The sequence below is a fragment of the Lactuca saligna genome, chromosome 3, assembly GCF_052625555.1.
Source record: "Lactuca saligna cultivar CGN05327 chromosome 3, ASM5262555v1, whole genome shotgun sequence".
Taxonomy (NCBI): domain Eukaryota; kingdom Viridiplantae; phylum Streptophyta; class Magnoliopsida; order Asterales; family Asteraceae; genus Lactuca; species Lactuca saligna.
In genome coordinates, this window is record NC_136419.1 from 33,558,286 (window position 1) to 33,585,378 (window position 27,093).

Sequence of the window (27,093 nt, forward strand, 5' to 3'; positions counted from 1 at the left end):
ACCAGGATACCGACCTAACCGATCACTATCATAGTATCATCCTATATTCCAGGATTCTGACCTTAACCAGGTCTTTAGCATATGTCATCCTAACTACCAGGATGCAAACATATAGCAAAGCAATAACATAACAACTACCCGGATTTCCATCCAATAAAGGGCCGACCTTGGTGCCTTAGACCCTGTCGATATAGTAAGGATAACTCACCTCGCAACTGTTGACTGAAAAGATAAGATCACGCTGCTCCAACCTCCGACACGAAATCCACCACTGATCAATACCAAAAGACTGAACTCAATAAATGCCAATAATTATCAAAATACCCTTGGTAGTTAACTGGTCAACTCTTGGTCAAAGTCAAAGTCCTCAATCAAAGTCAGCCTTCTTGGTTGACCCTACTCGCCGAGTCAACACGTTGACTCATCGAGTCCCTATACTCAGAAACTCCCAATCACGACTCAACTCGCCGAGTCGTCCCAAGACTCGTCGAGTTCAACAAGCTCTGAGTCCCTTCTTGCTCAACTCACCGAGTCATCCCTCGACTCACCGATTCTCAGTTCAACTAGAAAAGGCTAGGGTTCCACGACCAAACTCGTCGAGTCGAAGCATAGACTCACCGAGTCCCAGTCAATCTTCAACAAACTCGCTGAGTTGTTCTTCCAACTCGTCGAGTCCATGCACATATTCATACAACTCGTCGAGTGCACCTATGTGACTAGCCGAGTCTCTTCATTTCTCATTCCAAACATAGACTTTTCAAGCCATGCAGGGACTCCAATCCATAGATCCATTCCTCAACAGCCTAACCCTCACATAAAGTTGCTAATTTTACGTGAGAGCAAGGAGATATAAGCCCAAAACACTTCTAGGGCTAGGGTTCAAGACAAAGGGCTTCACCAATGGCTCTTAGACAGGAACTTTATGATCTTTTGGACCATCTCAAGTCCAGATCTGATGTAGCAACCTTAGATCCAACCTCCAAACCCGAAATAACTCTAGAAATGCCCCAAAACTCAAGCAACAAGGATATAGACTCAAAGGAGCTTAAGCAACAGATTATTACCTCAAATGAAAGCCCCCACTGAAGTAAACCTTAGATCTATACAAACTCCCTTGCTGCAATCCCTTAGTCTTCAAGTTCCCTTTTCAAGATTTCCTTTCCCAAAGTTCCAATTTCACTATCAATGGGGTTCCATTCGATTTCTAGGGTTTGTAGGCTCTCAAGGGTGGTAAGGAGGCTGAAGAAAGGATGTTATGTTCTTTATATAGGGCACAACCCCCGAGATTAGGGTTTTCTCTTTTCAGCACCAACTCGCCGAGTCTAGCCGCCGACTCGCCGAGTTGGTCACTTAACACTTGACCAGAAACGCGACTCGACTCGTTGAGTCTATTCATCGACTCGCCGAGTCGACCTTCCTTATTTACACTAAGAACCCTGAACTTGCACCTCTGAACTCAGGGTGTTACACTTCGACCCATGGATCTAGTAAGGAAAACAAACCTCAATTGCTGAAAATCCTAGATAAACGCTCGAGCTGCTGGAGTGGAGAAATCCCCGTGCTAACTAAACAATAGAGTCCCAATTAGTAATTGAGACATAACCTACAACACTTGCCTAACGTCTAAGGTAAAATGGGCCAAGCTAGTCTTTAAAGCCCAATAAAATCCTAGGCCCAAACCCAAGGATATCTAAGGTCCAAAATGAGTCTAACATCTGGAGTGGTCCAACAGCAAGAAAGTCCATGGTCTAGCCTAAATAGCAAGCCCAACGATTAAGGCTCAAAACACACCCAAAGCTAGACTGTGATGTACGCTCAACATACCAACTGGTACGCGCAACGTACTCGGCCGAAGTGAGTCCAACAAAATCCTAGGCCCAAACCCAATAAAATCCTACGCCCAAACCCAACTGGTACGCGCAACGTACCAGCTGGTCTTCAAAGCCCAATAAAATCCTAGGCCCAAACCCAAGGATATCTAAGGTTTAAAATGAGTCCAACATCTGGAGTGCCCCAACAATAAGAAAGTACGTGGTCTAGCCTAAATAGCAAGCCCAACGATTAAGGCTTAAAACACACCCCAAGCTAGACTGGGCCGTACGCTCAACGTACCAACTAGTACGCGCAACATACTCGACCGAAGTGGGAGGATCACGACTGGGATGCAGTACGTGCGACGTATAGAGAGTTAAGCATGGTGTATGCACCCCTCATGAAAACCATGCAAAAACATATTAAATCCTTAAGACCCAAACAACCAAAACTTAGATATGAACCCACTAAGACCCCTAAGGCCATAAAGTTGCAAACTTTATGCCTTGGAATGGCTACAAGAAGCCCAACACTAAAATCCTAGCTTACTTCATCCTTTTCTACACCCTGACTCATGGATGGGGACAAATCAATATTCAAGCTTGCATCCTTATGACTTGAGATAACTTAAAACGTCTTAAAGGACACCTTATAGGCTTTGGAGTACCTTCTACTCACCAAGCACTTGACTTTGGGACAAAAAGATGAAAAATCAAGGCTTAGCAAAGATCTAATGAAACATAAACCAAGTTTGGAGCTTTATACCTCCAAATGGTGCCCAATGAAGATGAGATGATGAATCTAAATTCTTGGGAGCAAATCTGTAGCACCTAGTTCCTGGTATGTAAATCTTATTTGAGTATTTTCCATTTTTAGCCTTGGACTCGGCGAGTCATAGGTCCGACTCGCCGAGTAGGGACGAGACCCAGGACACGTTTAAGTTGGCGACTCGGCGAGTCCATATCTTGGACTCGGCAAGTCACCGCTGTTGGATGAAACCCTAAGTTTCAGGGGCTTGCACCCTATTTAAACCTCATATTCGCCTCTTGCCAGCCCCCATCACCCCCAGAGCTCCCAAACCTCGTTCTAAGCTTGTTCCTTGAGAGTTTGAGACTATTGTGTGTGTTCTTGAAGGTTTTGAGGCAAGAGGGGAAGAAGATCAAGAGGAAGAAGAGCCATCCAAGCATCATTGTGTTTTTCAGCAGTTTCATTGAGGTATATCCCGTTTTCCCCCTGTTTCTATGCTTAAGGTTTCATTTAAGACACTCTTGAGCCATTCCCCAAGCTAGTATGTGTATAATGTTTCGTAATAAGTTGATTGGCCTCTAGATCTAGGCAAGATTGAGCTCCAGGAGCTCAGATCTATTAGCTTTATGGACCCATGTGGCTTGTTCATCCTAGATCTACCCTTTTGAGGCATTTTGAACCCTAAAATCCATATTTGTGAATATCTACACGTAAAGTTGGAAACTTTACGTGTGACTCGTGTCTTAGAAGCCCAGCTCTATGAATGGCATGGACTGAAATCGAACAAATCGGTGTATTTAATGGATGCATGGCGACGACTCGGCGAGTCTGCTCGCGAGTCACTGAATTTGCCCCTTTATGCTGTATCGAGTTTGAGCAGTGAGTCACAGGGTGTGACTCGGTGAGTTGGAAGCTGAACTCACCCATGGTAGGACTCGGCGAGTCATGGCCTGGCTCGGCGAGTCCAAGGCAATCTTCATAGATCAAGAACAGACTCGACGAGTTGTTCATACAACTCGGCGAGTCTAAGCATGAGTGTTCATCGGATGAAGATGAACTCGACAAGTTGTTCATACAACTCGGCGAGTAGGACAAAGAACTTCAATGTCAGTTGAGAAGAAGAACTCGTCGAGTCATAGCCTAACTCGACGAGTAGAATCAGGGACTCAGGACAATCGTCTGGATAGGGACTCGGCGAGTTGGAGAGCCAACTCGGCGAGTCGGATCAACTGAAAGTTGACTCTGACTTTGACTTAGGGCTAGACCAGGGGTAAATTGGTCATTTTACCCAAAGGACAGTTAGCAGTGTGTGATTGAGTATGTTGTGGGAATTGCAGTCGGAGGATTTCCGGAGCAGTAGCAGCAGTCAGTCAAGTCTCGATCAGTTCAGCAGCTACTTTGAGGTGAATTACCTTCCAGTAGCAGTGGGTCTAAGGCCACAATGCCGGCCCACCAGTAGGAGATGTGTGATTAGATGATTGTCTTTGTAATATTCATCTAGGGTTGCTACTACTGTGTTATGTTATGTGTTAGTGACAATAGGGGGAGATAGTCCCCCAGAATACTGGTCGATAGGGCCGAAGGGGTGGTTATGCCCAGCCATGCTATATAGACTATGTGATATATGTGTTATGTGGTAGTAGTAGGGGGTGAAATAGTCCCCAATATCCGGTCGAAAGGACCGAAGGGGAGGCCAGCACCCAGATATGCTAGGCAGTATCCGGTCGAAAGGACCGAAGGGGAGGCTAGCACCCAGATATGCTAGGCAGTATCCGGTCGAGAGGACCGAAGGGGTAGGTCGGGCACCCAGATATACCTGACAAATTTACGTATGTTATGTGATTATGTGGTATGTGGTACAGTGGGGGAACTCACTAAGCTTTGTGCTTACGTTTTACAGTTTTGTTTTCAGGTACCTTTTCTTCGAAGGGGAAGGAGCTGGCGCGGTAGCGGCACATCATGCACACACTCTGGTTTTCGCATTTACGAGATTCACTGGGATTTGTACTCTGATATTTTGATGGGTTGTATGGTTTGGCTTTTAAACATGGTTTGCGTTGTGTTGTGGTTTGATCAAACAATGTTTTTAATTATTAATGTTTTCTAAAGTAATGTTTTAAAACGAAATTTTTGGATGTGAAAATTGGGTCGTTACAAAATCTTACACCTTGAAGATCCTTTTTCACAACCAAGGAAGCACACAATCACTCCAAAAAGCTCAAATAGCTCAAAATAAACCTGGGTTTGCAAAGAGGGTCGATCGTGGGGTGGAGGCTAGTAAAGGGAAAGGTCTTGGGGCCATAATGGTGTTTAAATAGTGCACAAACCTTAATTATTAGGGGTTTGGTCTAAACCACATACGCCCGACATAACGGAGTACGCATAACGTACAGGCATGGGACCTAGTATGCTCAACGTACCAAGGTGTACGTCCCACGTACTCGAGCAACACCAAAAAGTCATGGAATTTGACATTAGGGACCCTTCTTGCAACAAATCAAAACTCAAGGGTCCAAAAGCAAACTTGAAAAATATAGATGTTACAGAAAACAAAGCCCAAAAATTACAAAAAAAAAAAAAAAAAAAAAAAAACACACACACACAAAAGGTCTATAACTCCATTTTGAAAACCATTTTGGGATTGAAAATGGGTAAGTCCCCGCTGGGAACTTATCATGACTTGCTCCTCGTTTGAAGCTTTGATTTGACTAGTTGCATGCCTAAAATGAAGCCCTATTGCCAAAGTTATGATCATTTTCGTGAAGCTCCAGTCACTCAATCATAGGCCTCTAGAAACATAAAAGTTTGATCCTCTATGCTAGGTCCCACATTAATCACTTAGGTATATCATGCGACAATTAACATAGTGGATAAAAGTACTTGGATGCCTTATACTTGAGCTTTTGGAACAGTCAAACTAAAGACAACAACTACTTGATAATTTTCTCACATTATTTCTTTTTAAAAAAAACTAATGAAATAAAGATCAAACAAAATTATAATAATACTAAGTTAAAAAATACAATTATTAGCTGACTTAGTGCTATTTCATAAAATATGTCTATATTCATGAAAGGTATACGATCTCACATGTATACTTTGAAAAACATAAAGATTTTGGTATATCAACAATGATGCAATAAGTTTAAGGAATCACTTGATGGTGACATAATTTTTTATGCCTAGGAGCGAGAGATAACTTTGCGAAAATGTAACATTCGGAAAGAGAAATCAGTTAAGATTTTTATGGCAAACGAGTTCCAATGACATGATGTATAGTCTTTTGACTTATTTCATGGATTCATAAAACAATTATGTTAAAGCTTAAGATGTTATCCCATAAACTATTTCATAAATTTAATGAATTTCACAAATCATAAGTAATTACCTCAAATGAAATTATTTCGCTAACATCGGTTTTTTGACACATTTTTGGTTTTATACATTTTTGGGCCGGCTTAGGACAAATTCATGAAATACTACCTTCAAAATAATTATTAATATTTTGAAAACGAATAAGAGGCATTACTTAAATGTAAAATAGACATAACAGATTGTACATGAAAATACAATGCCTAGAAGAAAACTAATTTCCTATTAATGAAAGTAGAATGCCTAGGTAAATAATGACCGGATGAGACACCACCACAATGATGTTGATGGGTGTGCAAATACAAGGTGTAAGTTGTGTGGGTTGCTGCAAGCAAATCACCAATGAAATGACATGGGGTAAGATGCCAAGTTATGCTTCCACACATTTTGATTATAATCAAAAATATTGTTACACATAGAGAAATTTGAATATATCATTATTAAATATCAAAATATTATATTTGTCCCGTATAACTCTTAAATATCATAATTATACTTCATAAACTTTCATAATATCAAATTTGATCAAATCCTTATCTTTAATATTTTTAACTATGTTATAATCATTTTAATTTCTTATCAATTGATTGTTATACATCTCTTATAAATTGAAGTTTAAAATATCATGTACACCTTTCACAAACTTTTAAAATATCATAAACTTTTTACTTCCACATTCCTATCTTTATTGTTGTTGATGCTTGATAGGGTAAAAAATTAAAAATCTTTCTTTATTCTCAATGTCTCATACCATATGGTAAGTTTGGTAAAACTATTGTGTTATGTCACAAGGTAATTGAGCCAGTAATAATAAACTCTAATTAAATGAAATAGATTGTACACATTACCTAAGGCGTTATTACATGTACCATTATTGATTTGATATTTTCCAGAAAAGCATAATTGAATTAATGTACAACAAAACACTAATATACAATAATAAAAAATAAATGTGGCTTCTTGTATCAATTTCTGTCGGTGATACAATTAGCTAACTAAAAAACGCTAATATATAGTTAAGCATAGATCTGGCAGAATTAAGATTAACAAGTCGGCCCGGAGATAACATGATAAGATGTATTTAAATTTTATAAAACAATAAGTCTGTAGCATGAGTCATCATGGGCCATCTCAAGTTGGGCCGATTAGTAATTTTGTTAGTTATTTATGATTTCTAAACAAATATAACTTTTGACGCATATGGCATGATTTTTTAAAGTTAGATATTTTTACTATTTTTTAAATAAAAAATCAAGTATCATCGAAATGAGTCTCTCTAACAGGTAATGATAATATTATAAAAGTTTATGCTTAAGTATATATGATATTTTTAAATTTGAAGTATGAAAACTTAAAATAATTATAAAACATTAAATTAAAGATTGGTGGACGAGCAAACATAATACTTAGAAATTTGGTAGAAAAATATCTTAATATTTAACAAACACATATATGAAGTTTACCTGTTTATATGTATTTTCAATAATAATAATAATAATAATAATAATAATACTGTTATATTAATTGTGATTTTTTTTTAAATTATTCAATCCTATATTAAAGTAGAGTTTCTTTATATGTTCAATTAATTTATTTGTGGTGAAAATATAGAGTGTTATGTATTTTTAATAAAAAAATAATAATATTGTTATATTAATTGTGATTTTTTAAAGTTATTCAATCGTAAATTAAAGTGGAATGATCTCTATATGTTCAATTAATTTATTCGTGGTGAAAATTTAGTAAAATTTGGTCTTTTGTAAAGTAGAGGGAACAAAGTTGTAGTCTTTATGGTAATACTAATCACACCAAGTCAATTCCATGTTTGGGTGCAGGTAGCCATCAGCCATAAGGTTTGGAATTGGAGGTGACCTTGTTAAAACCATAAAAGTGAAATAAGAAGAAGGCAATATCGTGATCCCTTTATATTACAGTGGGGTCGGCTGCAAAAGCATAAGCATGATATGCATTCATTTGAGTGGTTTTCCCTCTCATTGCTCATGAAACTAATAAGGTAGGTAGGTAGTAAAAAAGACATCTCGATTGTAGTAGTAAAATTTTTCTTAAAAACAAATTAAATCAACTGAAGTTGAAATGGGGTTTCAGAGATCTTGAAAAAACTTGAAAGCTCCTTCTCCCTCCCTCCTTATTTTCTTTTCTCTCTTCACAAATTTGAATGGAAATGGGAATGGCTTCGCTTCTTCTCTTCTGAAAGGGGAATCTTGTAGCTTTTTGTTCTTCTTCCACAGAATTTTGAGTTGTCAGTAGGGTTTTTTTTTTTTCAAACGAGTGCCAACTGGCATTATTTCGTTCTAGGGTTTGAGATCTTTTATCTTTTCAAAAAGGGGAAGTTCGGAATACCCAGAAAATGTGTATGGATATGGAGATCTGGGTATTTTGAAAGCAACGGTTAATGATTGTGTTCTAGGGTTTTCTGCGTTTTCATCAGATTCTTGAGAGAGTCTCTCATGGCGACCACAAAGCGTGCTTATAAGCTACGTATCCTTTTACTACATTTATTTTCTTTATCTTCTATTCTATACTTCTGTGTTTTTCTTGTAGTATCGAATCATAACTGATAATATATGTAGCGGATTAGTGAACAACGAACTAAATCCCTTTGTAGGCCTACTTTTTTTTGATCTAGGGAAGTGCAACCGATCTGTACATACTAAATGTGTGCCTGCGATTTCAAATGCCAAATGGGCTTGCTTTGAATCTAATGATGACTACGATTTGTAAACTTGACTTAATTTGATTTATAGAGGAATTTGTAGCTCATACTTCGAGTGTGAATTGCCTCAAGATTGGTAGGAAATCTTCAAGAGTTCTTGTTACTGGAGGAGAAGATCACAAAGTTAACCTATGGGCTATTGGCAAACCAAATGCCATATTGGTAAACTACCAAATTCCACATTTAACAGTTTGCTTTCTCTGTTTCTACAAACCCTTTTCCTTCAAACATAATACAAAACGCAATTCTTGTCACAGAGTTTGTCTGGGCATTCAAGTGGAATTGATTCTGTCAGCTTTGATTCGTCTGAAGTGTTAGTAGCTGCTGGAGCAGCAAGTGGTACAATTAAGTTGTGGGATTTAGAAGAGGCAAAAAGTATGATATAACTTCTACTTTATTGATCATTGTCCATTTTCTGCATTATGGTAAATAATGTGCTCTAATTTATTCCTCATAGTTGTTCGCACTCTTACTGGTCATCGATCAAATTGCATATCCTTGGATTTCCATCCATTTGGGGAGTTTTTTGCTTCTGGATCTTTGGACACAAATCTAAAAATATGGGACATAAGAAGAAAAGGATGTATACATACTTACAAGGGTCACACACGTGGGGTCAATGCAATAAGATTTACACCAGATGGTCGTTGGGTGGTATCTGGTGGAGAAGACAACAGTGTAAAGGTAACATAATTTATTTTTTTTATTATAAAAATGTCACTTTGTTTGTAAATTGGAACTATGGTAGTTTGATGTCTGCAATATTTGACTGTTTTTACAGCTATGGGATTTAACTGCTGGAAAGCTTTTACATGATTTCAAGTTTCATGAAGGCCAGGTTCAATGCATAGATTTTCATCCACATGAGTTCTTGCTTGCTACAGGTTAGACCTTATGCTGCAAACATTGATTCACATATTCTTTTACAAAATAGTGTTTTGTTTTCAAAGTTTATCAATTTCCTTTTATTTGCATTCTTATCTTTCAGGATCTGCTGATAAAACCGTTAAATTCTGGGACCTCGAGACTTTGGAACTCATAGGTTCTGCTGGTCCAGAGGTAAATACTCTAGGGTCAATTTGGTCAAAGACTATTTCAAAACTTGATTCCATTTTCATTTTCCATCTTGTAGGTCCCATTTTTAACCTTGAGGATTTGTATATATGGGACCCACATAATAGAGATGCCAAAATGGAACTAATCTACTTTAACTTTTCATTGCATGTTGCCCTTTTTTTTTCAACATTTGTTTTATTATGTTTTTGTATTTCAGACTAGTGGTGTACGTTGTATGACATTTAATCCTGATGGGAGAACCCTTCTATGTGGCTTACATGAGAGTCTAAAAGTCTTCTCATGGGAACCAATCAGAACTCATGATGCAGTAGATGTAGGATGGTCAAAATTGTCAGATCTTAATATGCATGAAGGAAAGCTTTTAGGTTGTTCTTACAATCAAAGCTGTGTAGGAGTTTGGGTTGTAGATGTCTCGGTAATAATATAACTTTCTACATTCTTCCAATTTTCAGCTATTCTTTTTCTAATATTGTATTAATGTTTTCTTTTGCAATCTTTTATATATCAATCCAGAGAATTGAACCATATAGCATTTCCAAGATAAATGGTCAGCAAGAACAAAGTGGCAACCTTTCAATTCTGTCTGATAATACTTCAAAGTCAAGTTTGAACAGGCTTTCAATTTCCCAAAGTTCAGATTCAATGAAGGAGCCAAAATCATTGGGGAGGCTTTCAGTGTCTCAAAACTCAGAACAAACAAACAAAGATTCCAAAACCTTTTCATGTATGCTTTTTTTTTTTTTTTAATCTTCTATGTTGCATCTCAATGATTATAATATAATATTTTTTATCTTATATTCTTATCTATAATGTGTATGTAATGAAGCTACGGGAAATGCACCTGCTATTTCTCAAAAGATGTATCCAAATGTTGTTCAAAAGATCAGTCCACCTGCTTCAGTTACTGTTCCAAGTGCATCTGCAACTTCAAAAAGAAGTGTTACAAAGAACCAGTCATCACAAAATGTGTCAACTTTCAATAGGTTAGATGTTGCTCCTGTAATTGTGCCTAGAAACAACAGTAGGTCAGAACAGAGTGGTGAGTTAAGAAGAGAGGGTATTTCTGGAAGATTAATGCCAACAATGGTACTGTCGAAAACATCTGATTCTAGAAAGTTCTCGAATGTAAAGGATGAAGGAGAGAAGCCATTAGCTTCTGGACATTCTGTGAGTGATTTAAGTGACACTGAGTCAGGTCGAGTTGCTGATAGAAGTGGTTTTACATCGATGAAAGAGTCTGGTTTTGGGAATCCTGCAAAGGAGACAGGTTTTGAAGATGACAGGGGTTCTGTTTCTGGAAAGGTTGAACAGAATGTAGTGACAGAATCGCTTCCGAGTTACCAGCCTGAAATCTGTACGTATTTAATTCTCTTACATGTTATGTTTGTATTGTTGTTCATGCCAACATTTTTTTTATTGGATCACTATTAAAATGTGTTCCTTCTAAACAAAGCCATCAATTTATCTTTCAGATCATGTATTTGACTGTCATGATGTAGATGTAGTGTTATGACATGTCATCAACCAAGAAATGTTATGACCAAATGACTGTTTATCTGTAGTTTTGAAATTGCTTTAGTAGTTTAGCACATATGTTTTTCTAAGAACGAATGATAAGCAGCCAAAGTTGTGTAGAGACTGAATTAACTCTATACACAAAGAATATCCAAATCAATGTAGGTTGTTCTACTTCTTTCCCATAAAAGACCCAAGTCGATTTTTGCCACAAAACATCCAAATTAATTTAGGTCAATCTTTGCCACAAAACCCTGAAATCATATAACACCCATACGATTTGAAATTGAGGTCCATAGCTCTTATCTTGACTACAATTTTCCAATTTAGGTCAATCTTTGCCACAAAACAGAGAACACCTAGACCCAGAAAGAAACACCCTTATGTATCTGAAAAGAAAGACCTTTTTGCAGTTAGGATTATATGAAACAGAGCCCCAATTTTCAAAATTTAGAGTAGTTATTTGTCATCCTGAAATTTCTAAGTCTTTTGAAATTATAACTTATCAACCGCAGCCTCTGGTCAAGATGTGACCTTTCTTTCCTTTTTCAACTTACCATGTTAACTTATAAGGTGTCATTCTTATAGTATATTGATGATTTCTCGATTCACAAATATACCAAAAGTATATATGATTATTTATTCTTAATCTTATGGCAATTGTTGTAGATGAAGGACGCCTACAACGACCACATAGAGATAATTATTCTATGGAAAGCAAACGGAGAGGTATAAATATAATACCCATTCTTCTTCTTCCTGTTCTTACACAATCAACAACATGAATGAAGAATATTAAATTTTCAATATATAATATTCAGGAAGAACACGCACACTTGTTTCTACTTGGGACAGAAAAGAAAGAGCACCTTATCATGACACTCTTCCTTCCAGAAGCCTCTCTGATAGCGTCTCTGCTGTCAACACACTGCCAAATCCTGCGGTATGACACTTGTAGATACTTTCATTCCTCCAGACACTTGGTTTTCATTATAAACAAAAAGATAATCTTGATTTTTCTTCTGCTATTGTATATGAATCTATGCAGAAACAGTTATCTGAATCTAGTGCAAAGGAAGCAGAACCTCTCACAGAGGAGGATGCTATTGTAGATATAATGGGACGACATGATCAATTCGTATCTTCAATGCAGTCTCGTCTTGCCAAATTACAGGTTTTTATTATTATTATTCTCGTTGTTTTTTTCTTAAGATCCAAGTTAGTTATGCTATTGGAAAAGTTTATATATGGATACTTTTTCTCTTGTTATCTGCAGATGATCCATAGATGCTGGGATAGGAATGATATTAAAGCAGCAATTAGAGCAATGGAGAGAATGGCTGATCATTCTGTGAGTAAAAAATATATATATATATATATATATATATCTTCTTATTGCATGTATCTCTTGGTGATTGATTCTTTTAGTGTTGACTCCCAATCTTCTTTTTATTACAATTCAGGTGACTGCAGATATAGTGAGTCTTTTGACAGAAAAAATGGACACCATCACATTGGATATTTGTTCTTGTCTACTACCTCTCCTCACTAACCTCCTTGAAAGCGACATGGATAAGTACGCGAGCGAGTTCATCATGATTACATGAAAATTTTACTATGATAGTATGATATGCAAAAGCCTAGTATTTAACTTAACCATGGTTGATGAATTTAGGCATCAAGGATTATCACTAGAATTGCTGCTAAAGCTGGTGAGGACATTTGGTTCACTCATATATTCATCTTTACAAGCATCAGCCTCTGTTGGTGTTGATATAGAAGCAGAACAAAGGTGTCTTCTTTTGTACACATTAAAACTTATTTAACTTCATTTTCTGAAATTAAATATTTGTATTAATAAAATGTTGGGTGCCAGGCTGGAGCGTTGCAACCTCTGTTACGTGGAGCTTGAAAAGGTCAAGCGTTGCTTGCCGCCTCTAACTAGGTCTGTGTTCACTTTACTCTTCGATTTTTCCAATGAAAATATTTTTTTAAAAAAAAAAGGCATCTAAATACGATCTCTTTTTGATTTTTTTTAGAAGGGGGGGATCGATTGCCAAGTCAGCACACGAGTTGAATCTTGCACTACAAGAAGTGTCATGAGTTTGGGTGAAATTAGGGTTTTTTGTTTTTTTTTTTACTCGGTTGCTTCTTAGGATAGGGAATTTGAAGAATTCTTTCTTGGCCCATATGCACTTGTGCAGAAGATGGGAGGGAGATTTATGTAAATTTGATTCTATGCACTTGTGCAGAAGAAGAGCATTATTATTAACCACCTGCCACATGCAAAGTTGCATACCAACCAATCAAAGGGAACAACTCACTAATCAACATGTATCCATCCATACCCATACCCATACCCATACCCAAACCCAACCCAACCTAGTAAATATTTTTGAGTTTATGTGTCTTTTTGGAGTGAGAGTTAATCCATTGGTTTATTTATGTTATACCAGTTGGTCAATTACTTGAAATGTATTTGAATTGTGTAACTTGATTGTAGTAGGCATGAATTTCTTAAGTTGTGAATGTTTGCCTGCTTTTGGCTTTTCACCACTTCTTCATTTTACTATTCTTTTAAATCAAACTTTATCTATGTAACACTTGATGAAAAGAAAAAGTAGGAAACCATAGTACTTAATTAGCAACAAGAGACAACACTAGTTTATTAATCCACTAAAAAAAAGATAAAAGCAATATGTAACCTGAAACTTGTAAAATGCTTACAGGATTACGTGTTGTGTTGTTATCTGTAAATAAGTTTAGTATGTTGCTATAAGGGGTAAAAATGTAAATGCATTGCTATTATTATTATAGACCAAAAACAAAGTGCATTATATTGCTCTTTCCTAGTTCCTACTATCTGCCCAATTAGTACAGATGGTTGTGGTCCACTGGTTTTACTTATTTTGTCTTCGTCAAGGGTATTATAGACTTTAAATCAATAACCAAACATCTCTATCAAACTATGTATCAAATCAGATGTTTAAAGAACTTTCGTGGGCAAATGCAATCCGAAAATTTCCAGTTATATTATTATGCAAAAGTGGTTCACTTTATTGATGAGATTCTTGACATTTCGTATCAAAACCACCCTTTTAGCTGAAAGTATCACAAAAAAAAATGCACTTGCAAAACATGAACATTCACGACTGCTGTTATAAAAATCAACATTGTATTTGGCAAAATTTGGAAAGAAAAACTGTTCATGTTGTGCAAGCATGGAGAGTTTATATGTATTACTATGATTGTTTTCAACTTTTGTACAAAGTGTCAAGTAGATTGACAGCTGAAGTTCAAATAATTAATGAAAGTTACCAAAATATCTATGTTAGAGATAGATTTCTATGTCCTAATCTTAAAAATTATATTAGCCTATTTATTTACCTTGGTGTTAAACTGTTGAGAAGAGTTAAAACAAACCTGTTAAAGCAAATATACCACCAAGGACTGCACATAAATGGGTAATTAAATGTAGAAAACTGCGTCTTTCCTCTTTGATGGTAACCGTAATTGGTGAAAGATCATATAAAAAGTAAACAGATGCATAATCACCATGAAAGAAACTGAATTTTAAGATCTCACACATAATGGTATAAAAAGATTGTCATCACAATACAATAATAAGCATTAACACTAACAATCAATCCATTTCACAAAAGCGGTAACAGAGAATTGATTGGTAGACAAGACTTCTTTTGATATGTATTTATACTCGATTGGAACAATCAACATTACAATAAAAAAACACACCATATTATGATATACCATAAAATGATAAATTGCAAAAGGACAAGCATATTATCACCATATTAAATAAATTAAGCCTTTATGTAGTATTAAATGTTCCACTAGCACCAGGGAGCATTCTATGAGTATCATCAAGGGGATTATGAAGCAATGGATACTTTGGCCCAAAAGACAAATTATGAATCACAAGGCTCATATTCACATGGCTAGCTCCTTCAAAGATGTGTACAAAATCAATAACAAGTTAGATTGATACTAATATGTGCATTTGTTATAAAATAGACACAAATGTCAACTTTTATCTACCGTCTGTGCAACAAATAAGTTCAATACATGATTTGAAATATGGAAGTTTCCAGAAACTCTTTGAACATCCAACATCCGATAAACCTAATTCAGTTAAAGAGAATATTAGTCCCTTGATAAATGTTAAATGTCCTACTACAAATTCAGATAAGCAATACAGGGAATATTTTAGTGTCTTTGTATCAATAAATGTAACAAAAATAACCGATATCCTTCTCCATCAGCCAATGCTAGTTTGACCTTCTTGATCACAACTTCGGCCTCATCATCGAATTTATCCAGATGAGGTTTTTTCCGTATGATCTGCTTCGTTTGCTAATCAAACCAATACATAAGAACCATGAAACTAAAAATAAACAGTTTAAACATGCTATATATATATATATATATATATATATATATATATATATATATATATATATATATATATATATATATATATATATATATATATATATATATATATATATATATATATCTTAAACCACCAATAAAAAAGAACCCACACATTTTCTCCTCTCTACCTCTTTCCTCTCTCCTCATGTCGGTGAACCAACGAGCTTACATTGGCGCAAACCCTTAGCATGTGCTAAGGGATGATGGTGGCGCATGCCAAGCATGTTGGCGAGGAGTTTGGCAAATGCCACTCCTCAAAGCCTTAGTGTTTATTAAACATTTGTGAGAATAGCTATATTAAATATATAGATAAAAAAAAACCCGGAAACTTGAAATTTGAAAAATCAATTACTAAAATACTAAAATACCCTTGGTTAATTTTAGGGTTGGAAGGTTCGGATGTCTGCTTAGCATGGTGTTGGAATCGATGGAATTCTGTTTGAAGTTGCGGGGTTCAGAAGCTTGTGTTTTGGAGGACTTAGCCAAAGCTATCAATCTGGTGCATATCAGAGGGATCTTGTGGAAAGTGGTCACGCGTTGCTAAATCATGCTTATCACAATCTAAAAGAATACGAAAGGTATGAGGGTGGAACTGGAATCTGTGATTCCGACAGAATTGGAATATGTGATTCCATTCCAATGCCAAATAAACGGAGTTTAATTCTGTCTGAAGGTGGAACCAGAATCAGTGATTCTGATGGAATCGGAATCTATGATTATGTTGGAATCAGAATCTATGGTTCCATTCCACTGCCAAATCATCGAAATGTAATTATATCAGAAGGTGGAACCAGAATCAACGATTACGACAGAATTGGAATCAGTGATTCTGACGGAACCAAAACCTTACAAAATTCAAATGAAAACCAAAATTACAAGAGAACCTTTTGACATTATGGTTAGTGTAATGGAATGTATTTTTGTATATGTATGATATCTTATTTTGCATTATTAGACATTAAATGTGTAATTTAGTTTGTTTAATATTTGGTACAAATTAAGAATATATATATATATAAAGCCATGACATACACGTAAAACTATGTCAAAAATCATATCGTATAGAATGTCATAAATGTTTATCATAATTGCAAGAATGTTACAAATTACGACATACAAAGCCAATCATATATGTATGTCGAGAACGTGTGTTGTGTATGTATATCGTAATTGTGGGTCATAAAGGTATGTCTTAAAATTTATGACATGCCAAATGCCTGTCATTATCCTTTATGACATGGCTTTCAATGTATAGACATTTACGAGGAAAGTCTTTTTTTTAACATCTCTCCCACCTCAGCGTCTCTAGCACCTCTTTCAGGTGCTCCTCGTGCTGCTCCTGAGTCTTGGAATAAACCAAGATGTCATCAATGAACACTATCACAGACCAATCCAATATTTATCTGCATACGCGATTCATGAGATCCATGAACACTGTTGGAGCGTTGGTGAGCCCGAACGACATCACCACAAACTCATAATGACCATAGCGGGTCCTAGAAGCGGTCTTCTGTACATCCTCATCCCTGACCCTCATCTGGTGATAACCTGACCGTAGATCAATCTTGGAGAGCCAAGATGCTCCCCGAAGCTGGTTAAACAAGTCATCTATCATCGGGAATGGGTAACTGTTCTTCACCGTTACCTTATTCAGCTCCCAGTAATCTATGCACATACGGTGCAACCCATCCTTCTTCCTTACGAATAAGATCGGGGCTCCCCATGGTGAACTACTCGGCTGGATGAAACCCTTGTCTAGCAGCTCCTGCAATTGCGTAGACAACTCCTACATCTCTGGAGGAGCCAACCGATACGGTGCCTTGGCTATTGGAGCCGCACCCGGAACCAGGTCAATCCGAAACTCGACCTGTCTTTCCGGAGGTATCCCAGGTAAGTCCTTTTGGAATACGTCTGGATACTCTCGCACTACTGGTACATCGTCAATTGTCGCCTTACCCTTCTCCCGAGCATCTATAACATAGGCGATGTACCTACGCAACCCTGTGGAACGTAGAAGTCTCGCTCTCGCCACTAAACAAAGGACTGGTCCGCGTTCTGGCCTCTCGCCCTAAAACATTAACTCTCCCCCACCGGGAGTGCGAACCCTCACTAATTGCAACTCGCAATCAATCACTGCCCCATTGGGGATCAGCCAACTCATACCCATTATAACCTTATTCCCTTGCAGGGGAATAGGAACTAAGTGCACTGAAAACTGCTCGTCAAATAACTGCAGTGAACACCCCCTATGTACTCTCGCGGCGCTGATGGTCCTATCATTCGATATCTCAACTTCAAGTGGACAATCCAGCTCCCCCGGAGCTCTACTAAACCTCTTGCTAAGCGCAAGTGAAACAAATGATTGGGTAGCTCCCGAGTCAAACAAGACTGTAGCTGAAATGTCATTCACTAAGAACGACCCTATAAGAAAACATATAACCGTGAGAAATAATCAACATCAATAAAGAGATAAGAGGAAAATACATACCCGTCACCACATCAGGAGTTGCTCACACCTCCTTTGCTGTCATCTGAAAAGCTTTACTCTTCGCCACTGGCGCCTCACCCCGGCCCTGACGGCCATCTGTAATCCTCAATGTAGTAGGGGCAGGTGCCGCCAGCTTCCCTGTTGCTGACAAACTCGGACACTGGGACTTTTTATGTCCCCTCTGATTGCAATGGAAGCCAATCAGATCAGATGTTGTGGTGGTAGTGGGAGTATCTGTACAATCTTTGCTCATATACCCGGTCCGGCCGCACTTGTAGCAACTGGGACTCCCTGCCTTGCACGCCCCATCGTGCAATCTCCCACACTTGCCACACTGACTGTGGCTCTGCTGTCCTCTAGATCTGTGATCCCATACCTTCGGATTTTTGCCCGAACTCCTTGTGCCAGATGCCGCCTCTGGCTTCCTTTTCTTCTCCATCTCCAAATCTATCTCTCTCACGAGCCCTCGCAATCATATCATCTAGCGTTTTACAGCTAGACCGACTCACAAACTGGCGGATATCACTCCGCAAAATCTCAAGATAACGGGCCTTCTTCGTTTCCTCATCAGCTGCATACTGAGGAATGAGAAGAGACCTCTCCCTAAACTTGGCGGTAATCTCTACCACTGTCTATGTAGTCTGAGTGAGATCCTGAAACTCCCTAGCTAACTGCTACACCTCAATAACCGGTGCAAACTCGGCTCTGAACCTGGTAGTAAAATCAGCCCAGGTCATCGCATCAAGTGCTGCGTCATCCCCAATGACATGCCCGATCTCCTCCCACTAATCTCATGCCCTGTCCTTCAGAAGACAGGATTCTAGTCTGACCTTGTCCCCCTCGGGACATCTGCCGGTGTGGAAAGCATTGGCGACATCTGTCAACCACCTAGTACTCGCTATGGGATCCCGCGCCCCATGGTAGTCTGGAGATCCACAAGCCCGGAACTCCCTGAAGGTGAGTGTGTGTGACCCCATCATGGCCGCCACCACAGCACGGAATGTGCTCAACCTCTCGTCTATCAGCTCTAGAATACCCTCCTTGATCGAACTGAAGATCATAGGAGTCTGCTCAAGTATGGTGCGAGTAACCTCTGAGGTGAGGAACTCTCTGGTCTGCTCATCTAGATGCTCGGCCCTCGAGCCTGATCCTGATCCCTCGTCGACTCTTGAACTGTCGACTGCTGGCCTAGGGCGTAAAACCACCATTCTGAAAACACATCATGATAAACGTTAGAAACACTGATATATCTCAAGGGATCGCTACTACTACAAGTTTCCTGGTCTCATCTCAGCCTTCCTCGATTCAAGTACGGATCCTCTGCTTTCAGTAGTACGGGCTCATACTACCTTCACATCTATCCGTACTTTCCTCAAGAACTGCCTTGACTCCACCAAGTCACTTCTACTGCTACTGATCTCTGCTACTCTCATCCTAGGCTTTCCCTAACTGCTGAAGGGCTCCTTGCAATGCCAATTATCCATCACCTGAATACCATCATATGTGACGAGGATCAGATAATCCTTCGAGTAAAAACTTGTCCCAACAACAGTTAGACTCAGACGAGAGCTGTGCAATAGGGCCAAACCCAGTACTCTGAGATTATTCAACCCTGATCACATGTGACGTGACGTATTCACCTAATGGCTAACTCCCATCACTCGGAATCCCACAAGGCACAAAGCAAGCAACATTCAGACATAGGAAACTACTCAAGCAACTCTATCATCATAACGAGAAACTATACTAGCATACAATGTTGAACTCATACTATCAGGCAAAACCTAAACAGACTACCCTACTACTGTCTACTCAATACTAGCATGCAATTTTCATAAAGTTGGAACACATATAGCAGGCATATAAGGCATCCTCTTAGATACTTAGTCCTATTCTAGCATATTGTTCTACTGAAACAAAAACTGATAATCATAACATAAACTTGTATGGGTAGTTTGGGAGTACTTACTTGAGCTCGGCTGATCACACGCACCACACCTTTTTCTTTGCTTTTTCCAAAAACTCTTTTCTTATTAAGTTTCTTTTTCAAAAGTTTCTTTCGAAAATGTTTTTTCTTTTGAAAACCTTATACCAATTCCTTAGTTTGAGTTCCGATACACCCGAGAGTATGCCCGAATCCCTTATACCAAGGCTCTGATACCAAATTGTAACATCCCAAAAATACAACCCAATTTTTTTTGTCTTAACATTACTAAAAACCATAAAATCGAATGTTATATAATAAAACCATGCATCGTATGTCTTAAAATGCCATAATAAATGTATCAAATCAAAATTGAAGTTAATATCATATCGAAACATCTGAATAAAACTCCCAGGATAAAACTGTAATTATGGTGTGTGTCATGACATCATCCTGAGCTCTTCCCCTTGCTAGCGGAAGTACCCGAAACCAAAACTGAACTGTAAACACGAAGCTTAGTGAGCTCCCCCAATCTACCACATACCATACAATAACATATAAACACATATTGGGCCTTGCCCACTGCATCGGACCGAAGTCCGGAAAGTGAATGAACTTAGCATAGCATAATCATAACTACTAGCATAAACACATATATTGCAAACTGCATCGGACCGATGTCCGGAAAACATAACACAAAGACATGCTTGAATCACAAAGACATCAAGCACATTGAACTACTGCATCGGACTGAATTTCGTAACTACTGCTGACTAAACGGGTCGGCATTGTGGCTGTAGACCCGTTCCTACTGGAAGAAAGACTCACCTTGTAACGCTGGCTGCTAAGATGCTAAATCTAAAACTGTCTGATTGCTGCTCCGGAACTCCCCGACTACAAATTCCATAAACACTAAATCAAATACTGATAACTAATCTCAAAGTAAAATGACCATTTTACCCCTGCTATGGTGTGGGTTACAACATGGCCCAAAACCCTTAATTTCTTCTATGTCCATCAATGACCCAATTTTCTATATTGGGCCCAAATCCCTTTATTGGGCCTTACCCTAGGCCCAAAACCTATACTAGGCCCATATTCACAGACTCCTAATGGCCCCTAAGGCCCAAAGACTCTAAGTCCAAAGCACAGCCCACAACGAGGCCCAATTGCTCAAAGCCCAATCTAGCAGCGTACGTGGGGCGTACCTCTAGGGACAATGAGCATAACGACTGCTGGCTTGTACGTTGTGCGTACCTCCTTGTACGCCCAGCGTACAACCCTATTAAGCCAACTTCCTATTAAGTGCTTACTACATCGATTTAGAACCTACAAATTCATATCCAAGTCTTATTCTATGTCCTAAGCCATTAAGTTGCTTACTTGATGGCTTGGATGGCTCAAAGAGGCTCAAAGGGCGTTGGATACAAAGCTGCCCAAAGGACCTGAAGAATCTAAGAGATGGGAGAGTCAAGAAGTATGGTTCTGCTTCAGGTAAAATCCACTATCTAACTCCATTAAGTTCCTATTCATTGATTCTTAATACATAATGTGATAAGATTACATTTGAATGTTTTGCAGGGTCAGAGAAAATAGAGGAAGCTTGATGGAAGAGCAAGATGAGTCTGATCACGAAGAAATGGATCACGATCGCATGGATTCAAAGATCAGATTTTGAGCTAGGAAGTCATGATAGATTTGTTAGGAATATTTGATTACGTAGTTTTTCAATTGATTTTGCATTGTAAGGACGTGTTTTCCACTACTTTTATGAATAAAATAAAATTTTGATTTGTCTTGTATATATATATATATATATATATATATATATATATATATATACACTTGCGATCAAATCGTTGTGAAAAACTGATGTTTGTGTATTTCTATAAATGGATGTGATTCTTAGTTATGTTATTCATGGTAATGTCAAAATTTTCTAAGTAACGAAAGATTCCCATCACCTAAGTTTCAATTGGACAGAAACTTGGAATCATATTATTTGAATCGTGTGATGTATAGAAATCTTGGTACTTAGGAAATTAAGACTAATTCCTTGATCACACAAGTATGTGAGTCAAGTGAAGGACTAAAGGACTAGAACACAAATGTTGTGCACTAGTCAATTCCACCACAAATATCGATGAAACTATTCGTCATAATTCATCAAAAGTCTGGTAAATGTGGTTATACTTGCAAGATTAAGTGTAATTCTGAATCATTGAAAAGTTTCCATGAATAGCAGAACGAATAAGAAGAATCAATGAAGGTAGAAAGATAAAAGGTTTCTCAAATCTAAGAAGAAGGGAGAGTACTTTTGTATCAGATTTTGTGATCATCTTAATGATTAAGAACCATATCACAATTGATCCTCTAAGGACATCTTAGTGCACTAGTATGGCTAAGAAGAGGAATCAGAATTTGTTAAATGGTTAAATCAAAAGGATAAGTCATACTTCGTTCCAAAATCAGGTCTTAGAATCGTACTCCAAGATTGTGAATTGAGTGACACACACTCATCAAAGGTGAAGTAGAAAATTGTTTTTCCTACTCTTGCATGATTGAAATTGGTAAGTTTTGATGTCTTGGAGAAGACAAAGACCAACTAAGACTAAGTGTGTGTAATGTTTTGTCTTGATATAGACACACATTAACTCTTGGATATTTGTTTATCAAGAAATGTTTCTTGATATGAAAATATAATATGTCAAGAGGTCAGTGGGAGTCTGAAGATCTTGAAAAGATTTAGGAACTAATCAAGAGTAAACACTAGTACACGACTTGAGGTTTGTAACCTATCGTGTTGACAAAATTCTATTTTTGTGCCAATCTTGTTGAGTGATTATGCATATAAGTTATACGAGTTCTCAATAGATTGCATAAGGCAAGCACCTTGTTCGATGAAAGTACATTGATTGGTACAGGTGAGTTGCTAGATAACTTAGAATCAATGGTGGGACCCTTGATGGCAAGAAATTAAGAATGAACAAGTTCTGTCCATAAGATTTTGAATTTGTCACAAACATTATCTTTCGATTATGGTTATGGAAAATTCACATGGATAGGAACACATACACCATAAAATCTAAGTGTCATAAGGTTTCTATCATTCATGAAAATGATTGTGAGGAAACGCTTTCACTAAGAGAGATTTTAAGAAGATATCGATTATGTAAATTGCATTCTTAAATTCGATTATGATTACATCATCCCTTTTCATAGTTCAAATTGTGAGATTTAGCAATCAGTCTGAACATTTGAGACTTAGTAATATAAGTTATGAATTAGTTTAGACACACATGTGAGTTGTCTAAGGAAAGGTGTGTGATTTTGAGAAACTTAGATAAAGACTTATCGAAGCACGTCATATTATAAGTATTGCTTTCTAGAAGTCCAAATATTTCTGAATACGTGTCAAAGCTAGTGGGAGCATAAATGTTATGCTGGTATGGATATAATCATCATGTTAGTGAGAGCATGATTATTATTTAAGTATTGCAAGTTGGCAATATTAATTATAGAAAAACAAAAGGTTTCACTTTGCAAAGTTGCAGGGGTTGAAAAGTTGTTTTTGCTATAATTATGGGAGAGAATGTTATACTTTGTGTCCAATCTAAAAGCTTAGAGCAGAAAATTTTGATTGTATTTAGTCAAGGGTATATTTATTATTTGCATTCTCACAATACAATTATGATTACAACATCCCTCTTCATAGTTAGAATTTTGAGAACACGGCGAATAGAAATATTGTGACGATATTATAGTAAGAAACTAGTAAAGTATCACGTTTTTTATTATGAATTGTATCCCATACGCTTCGAGTATAGGATCGATTGCATACGTTGTAATATTCGACCATTCTAAAATTCTCCAAATGCCTAGGGAATTTAGAGGGAAAAAGGAAATAGAATCGATTGTGACTAAAATAATTAAACAACTATTAAGGACAATCTAAGGTTTTCCAATGATTGGTTGCTTATGGACAGTTGGAAGTATAGTCATAGATGGACCATATTGACATTATGAATAGATAAGATTCTATTTAATGAGTTGTCATATGGCAAGTATGGAAATGTTTCCTTATTGGGAGTTGGACGTTGAGAATCTATGTCTAGATTAGAAACTTCTATTCAAGAAGGATGTTCAAAGGAATGTAATTTGAATGTGAGACTTCATGAGTATGGAATTGTATTGTAACAATCTCCAATAGAGCACTTTGTAATTTCATTGGCAAAGTCTTGGTGACTTTGGCGCTGCGATATTACGAAAGGACCGTTGCATAAAATGTTAGAATCTAATATATTCTAGTAATGGCGAGAATTTTGTATTCTTACACTAATGGATTAGGAATTGTGAAATGAGCATCATTGTAAATATGTCCATTTGATCTATTTCACAAAGCAAGGACCATAGGTAAACATAGTGTGCATGATAAGAGCATAGGACAATTGTTGTTATAATTCAATTAAAAAGTTGATTACCCGAAACAACAAATAACGATCAATATGGTGATTAAATAAAATGTTTTATTTATTCTCAAAGGTTTGGGACCATATATGATTAGTATTATTCTTGTGTTTCACTTTGCATGTTTTGACTTCCCGAATAATGAGATTATTCAAGCCCTTAACAATCGCTCATTCTTTGGATGTAGGAATGAAAGGAGACTGTCATGAATCTGACTGTAGATTGTCTAAAGTGTTTTAGACATAACAAATGTTTGCTGCAGGGTTCATGAGTGTTGCTATAAGATTAGAGTATTGGCATAAACCACCGCTCACTTGGATCACTTCATGGATTTTATCACAATTGATTGGTGAGACGATAATATCTTATATTGTTGAAACTGAGATGCGTAAGTTGTATCTTGCAAGTCGGTTACATATTGATAGTATGTAAACGTACTAGTAACTTGGTGTTATAAAACATATTGTTGTGTGTATTTCGGTGAGTGAGTACAAGCGAGCATTGAGTCAAAGTGTATCCGTTCCTTTTATCCAAAGTGGAATAAAAGCGATATATGTGGGCCCCTCGATGATTTAAGGATGACACCCTAAGCGCTTGGCCAAGCTGTGACAACCCGAAATTTTCATTCGGTCAAACCCTAAAAGTCAATCACTTCATATTTTAAGTTAAATTCATTTCTATTTGTTTTTAACAAATTTAAAGTTCGTTTGACTATTATAATAATTATTCTTTAAACGAACGGGTGAAAGGATGTGCCGCCTCGAATCTTGAAATTTCAAAACCGCGAATACTACGTAGCTTAGAAATTCGCGGCCAAACTTTTATGTTTGGACCCCAAAAACCGTAAACTCATGCTTAAGCATGAGTTTACTCCTCAAAACACTTCACTTCTCATTTGCAACCTCAAGAGTAAACTCCAAACTCTCTCAAGTATCATCCCGGTTTTTGCCCGATTTCCCGAAAACGTAAGTCTTTCTCGACTTGATTAGTTGATATAGCATAACAACTAGCGATTATACATCTTTTCATCCATCCATTATTGTGTTTTGATTAGATTTCCAAAACACCAAGAACACACACTAGTGTTCTTGGGCCCTTAACACCTTTTCAAGCTTCTAACTAGTAAGTACTCCAACCCTAGTGTATTGAACAACTTATTACCTTGCTAAACACCAAGAAAACGTCCCAAGAACACCAAGAGTAAGGTGTTTATGGCCCAAGAAGTTCTTGGACCGTGAACACCAAATAAAGGTGCCAAAGTGTGCTTTAAATGCTTCCTAAGCCTTGGACACTAGCCTAGATTCATTCCTAGTTAAGTTAGGGACTAGAAAACATCAAAATACCATAACCCTAAAGGGTTTACGGCAGTAAACCCAAAAGAATATGGTCTTAGGTCCGTGAACTCTCCAAGGGGGGGGGGGGAATTGTGCCCTAATCTCTTCCAAAGGCTTAACCATCAAGTAGCAATGCTTCTAAGGGCCTTGTAAAGCATCAAATCATCAAATGGTTAAAGGGATATGAGCTTACGTCCATAAAATCATGAGTTTACAACCATAAACTCATTTGTTGAGTGCCTAAGAGCCGTAAACTCCCTTAGGGAGTTTTCCTTGAACCCTATACTCACTAGCTATGCCCTACAACAATTGGTTGCAACCCTTGTTATCTTTAACACTTGAAACAAAGTGATACCATGTTCTAGAGTGTCTTAACTTATATTATTAGAGATAAAGTGCCTAATTAGTTATTTATATATTGATTATATGATAACTAGGCTCGTTGTGTGCGTACAAGTCTCCACTTGTCACCTAGCATCGTATCCGACACTTCAATCCAATCCACTCACTACGGGTGAGTTCATACCCCTAAATTAACCTTTTAAATGTTTTCAAATGTTTATAAATACTTTTATGAGGTGGAATACAAGTAAAGTTACGATATTTATTATCTCAATCACATGTGCTTAATAACTATCGACAAGTGAATCTCTTACTTTCAAACTGTTTTACTAAACTGTTTTACTTCAAACTGTCTTAAAAACTCTTTTACATATCAAATGATTTTACGAAACTTCTTTTATACTTTTATATTGTAAATTGCATGCCTAGATATGTATAGTTATATAAGTAATGTTTGAAGGACTTAGGAAGGCTAACCCGCCTTATTTCCTTTTCCCCGTTGGGATGTGGTCTGGTAGGATTTCGGGTATCCATCTGAAGGTCGTTTAACTATTAGTTATATATCATGTGTACATATTTAGTCATAAAGGTTCTTCCAGTCAATTCAATACCCTGGGTAGCAGGGGTATACTCCCATGTTCATACGTACAAGTTATATTACTAATAAACTACAATAGGCGTAGTTTAGGGTTTTACTAATACTAATACTAGAACAATGAATCATACAAAGAGTCAGTTCATACATGAGTCATAACTTATAGTGATGAGAAACAAACATAAAACAAAGTGATGAGAAATAAACTTAATACATAGTGATGAGAAACAAACA

At 37.3% G+C, this 27,093-nt stretch overlaps 1 protein-coding gene across 1 annotated transcript; it reads left to right on the forward strand.

Moving 5' to 3' along the window:
* The first annotated feature begins 7,862 nt into the window (after positions 1-7,862).
* LOC145035088 (katanin p80 WD40 repeat-containing subunit B1 homolog KTN80.3-like) lies at positions 7,863-13,813 on the forward strand. The gene is made up of 17 exons (XM_078983677.1): positions 7,863-8,430; positions 8,697-8,827; positions 8,923-9,040; positions 9,123-9,349; positions 9,447-9,549; positions 9,654-9,724; positions 9,939-10,157; positions 10,256-10,466; positions 10,569-11,096; positions 11,927-11,986; positions 12,079-12,200; positions 12,306-12,431; positions 12,534-12,608; positions 12,721-12,833; positions 12,933-13,049; positions 13,134-13,202; positions 13,297-13,813. The coding sequence occupies exons 1-17, from the start codon at positions 8,400-8,402 to the stop codon at positions 13,358-13,360; spliced, it is 2,385 nt and encodes a 794-aa protein (XP_078839803.1). The 5' UTR covers positions 7,863-8,399; the 3' UTR covers positions 13,361-13,813.
* Positions 13,814-27,093: the final 13,280 nt, after the last annotated feature.

Excerpts from the sequence above, each read along its gene's own strand:
- LOC145035088 (XM_078983677.1), top strand. The coding sequence starts at position 8,400 with ATGGCGACCACAAAGCGTGCTTATAAGCTAC. Across the intron at positions 11,987-12,078 it reads TATGGAAAGCAAACGGAGAG|GAAGAACACGCACACTTGTT; the intron begins GTATAAATATAA and ends TATAATATTCAG. Across the intron at positions 13,203-13,296 it reads TGCTTGCCGCCTCTAACTAG|AAGGGGGGGATCGATTGCCA; the intron begins GTCTGTGTTCAC and ends GATTTTTTTTAG.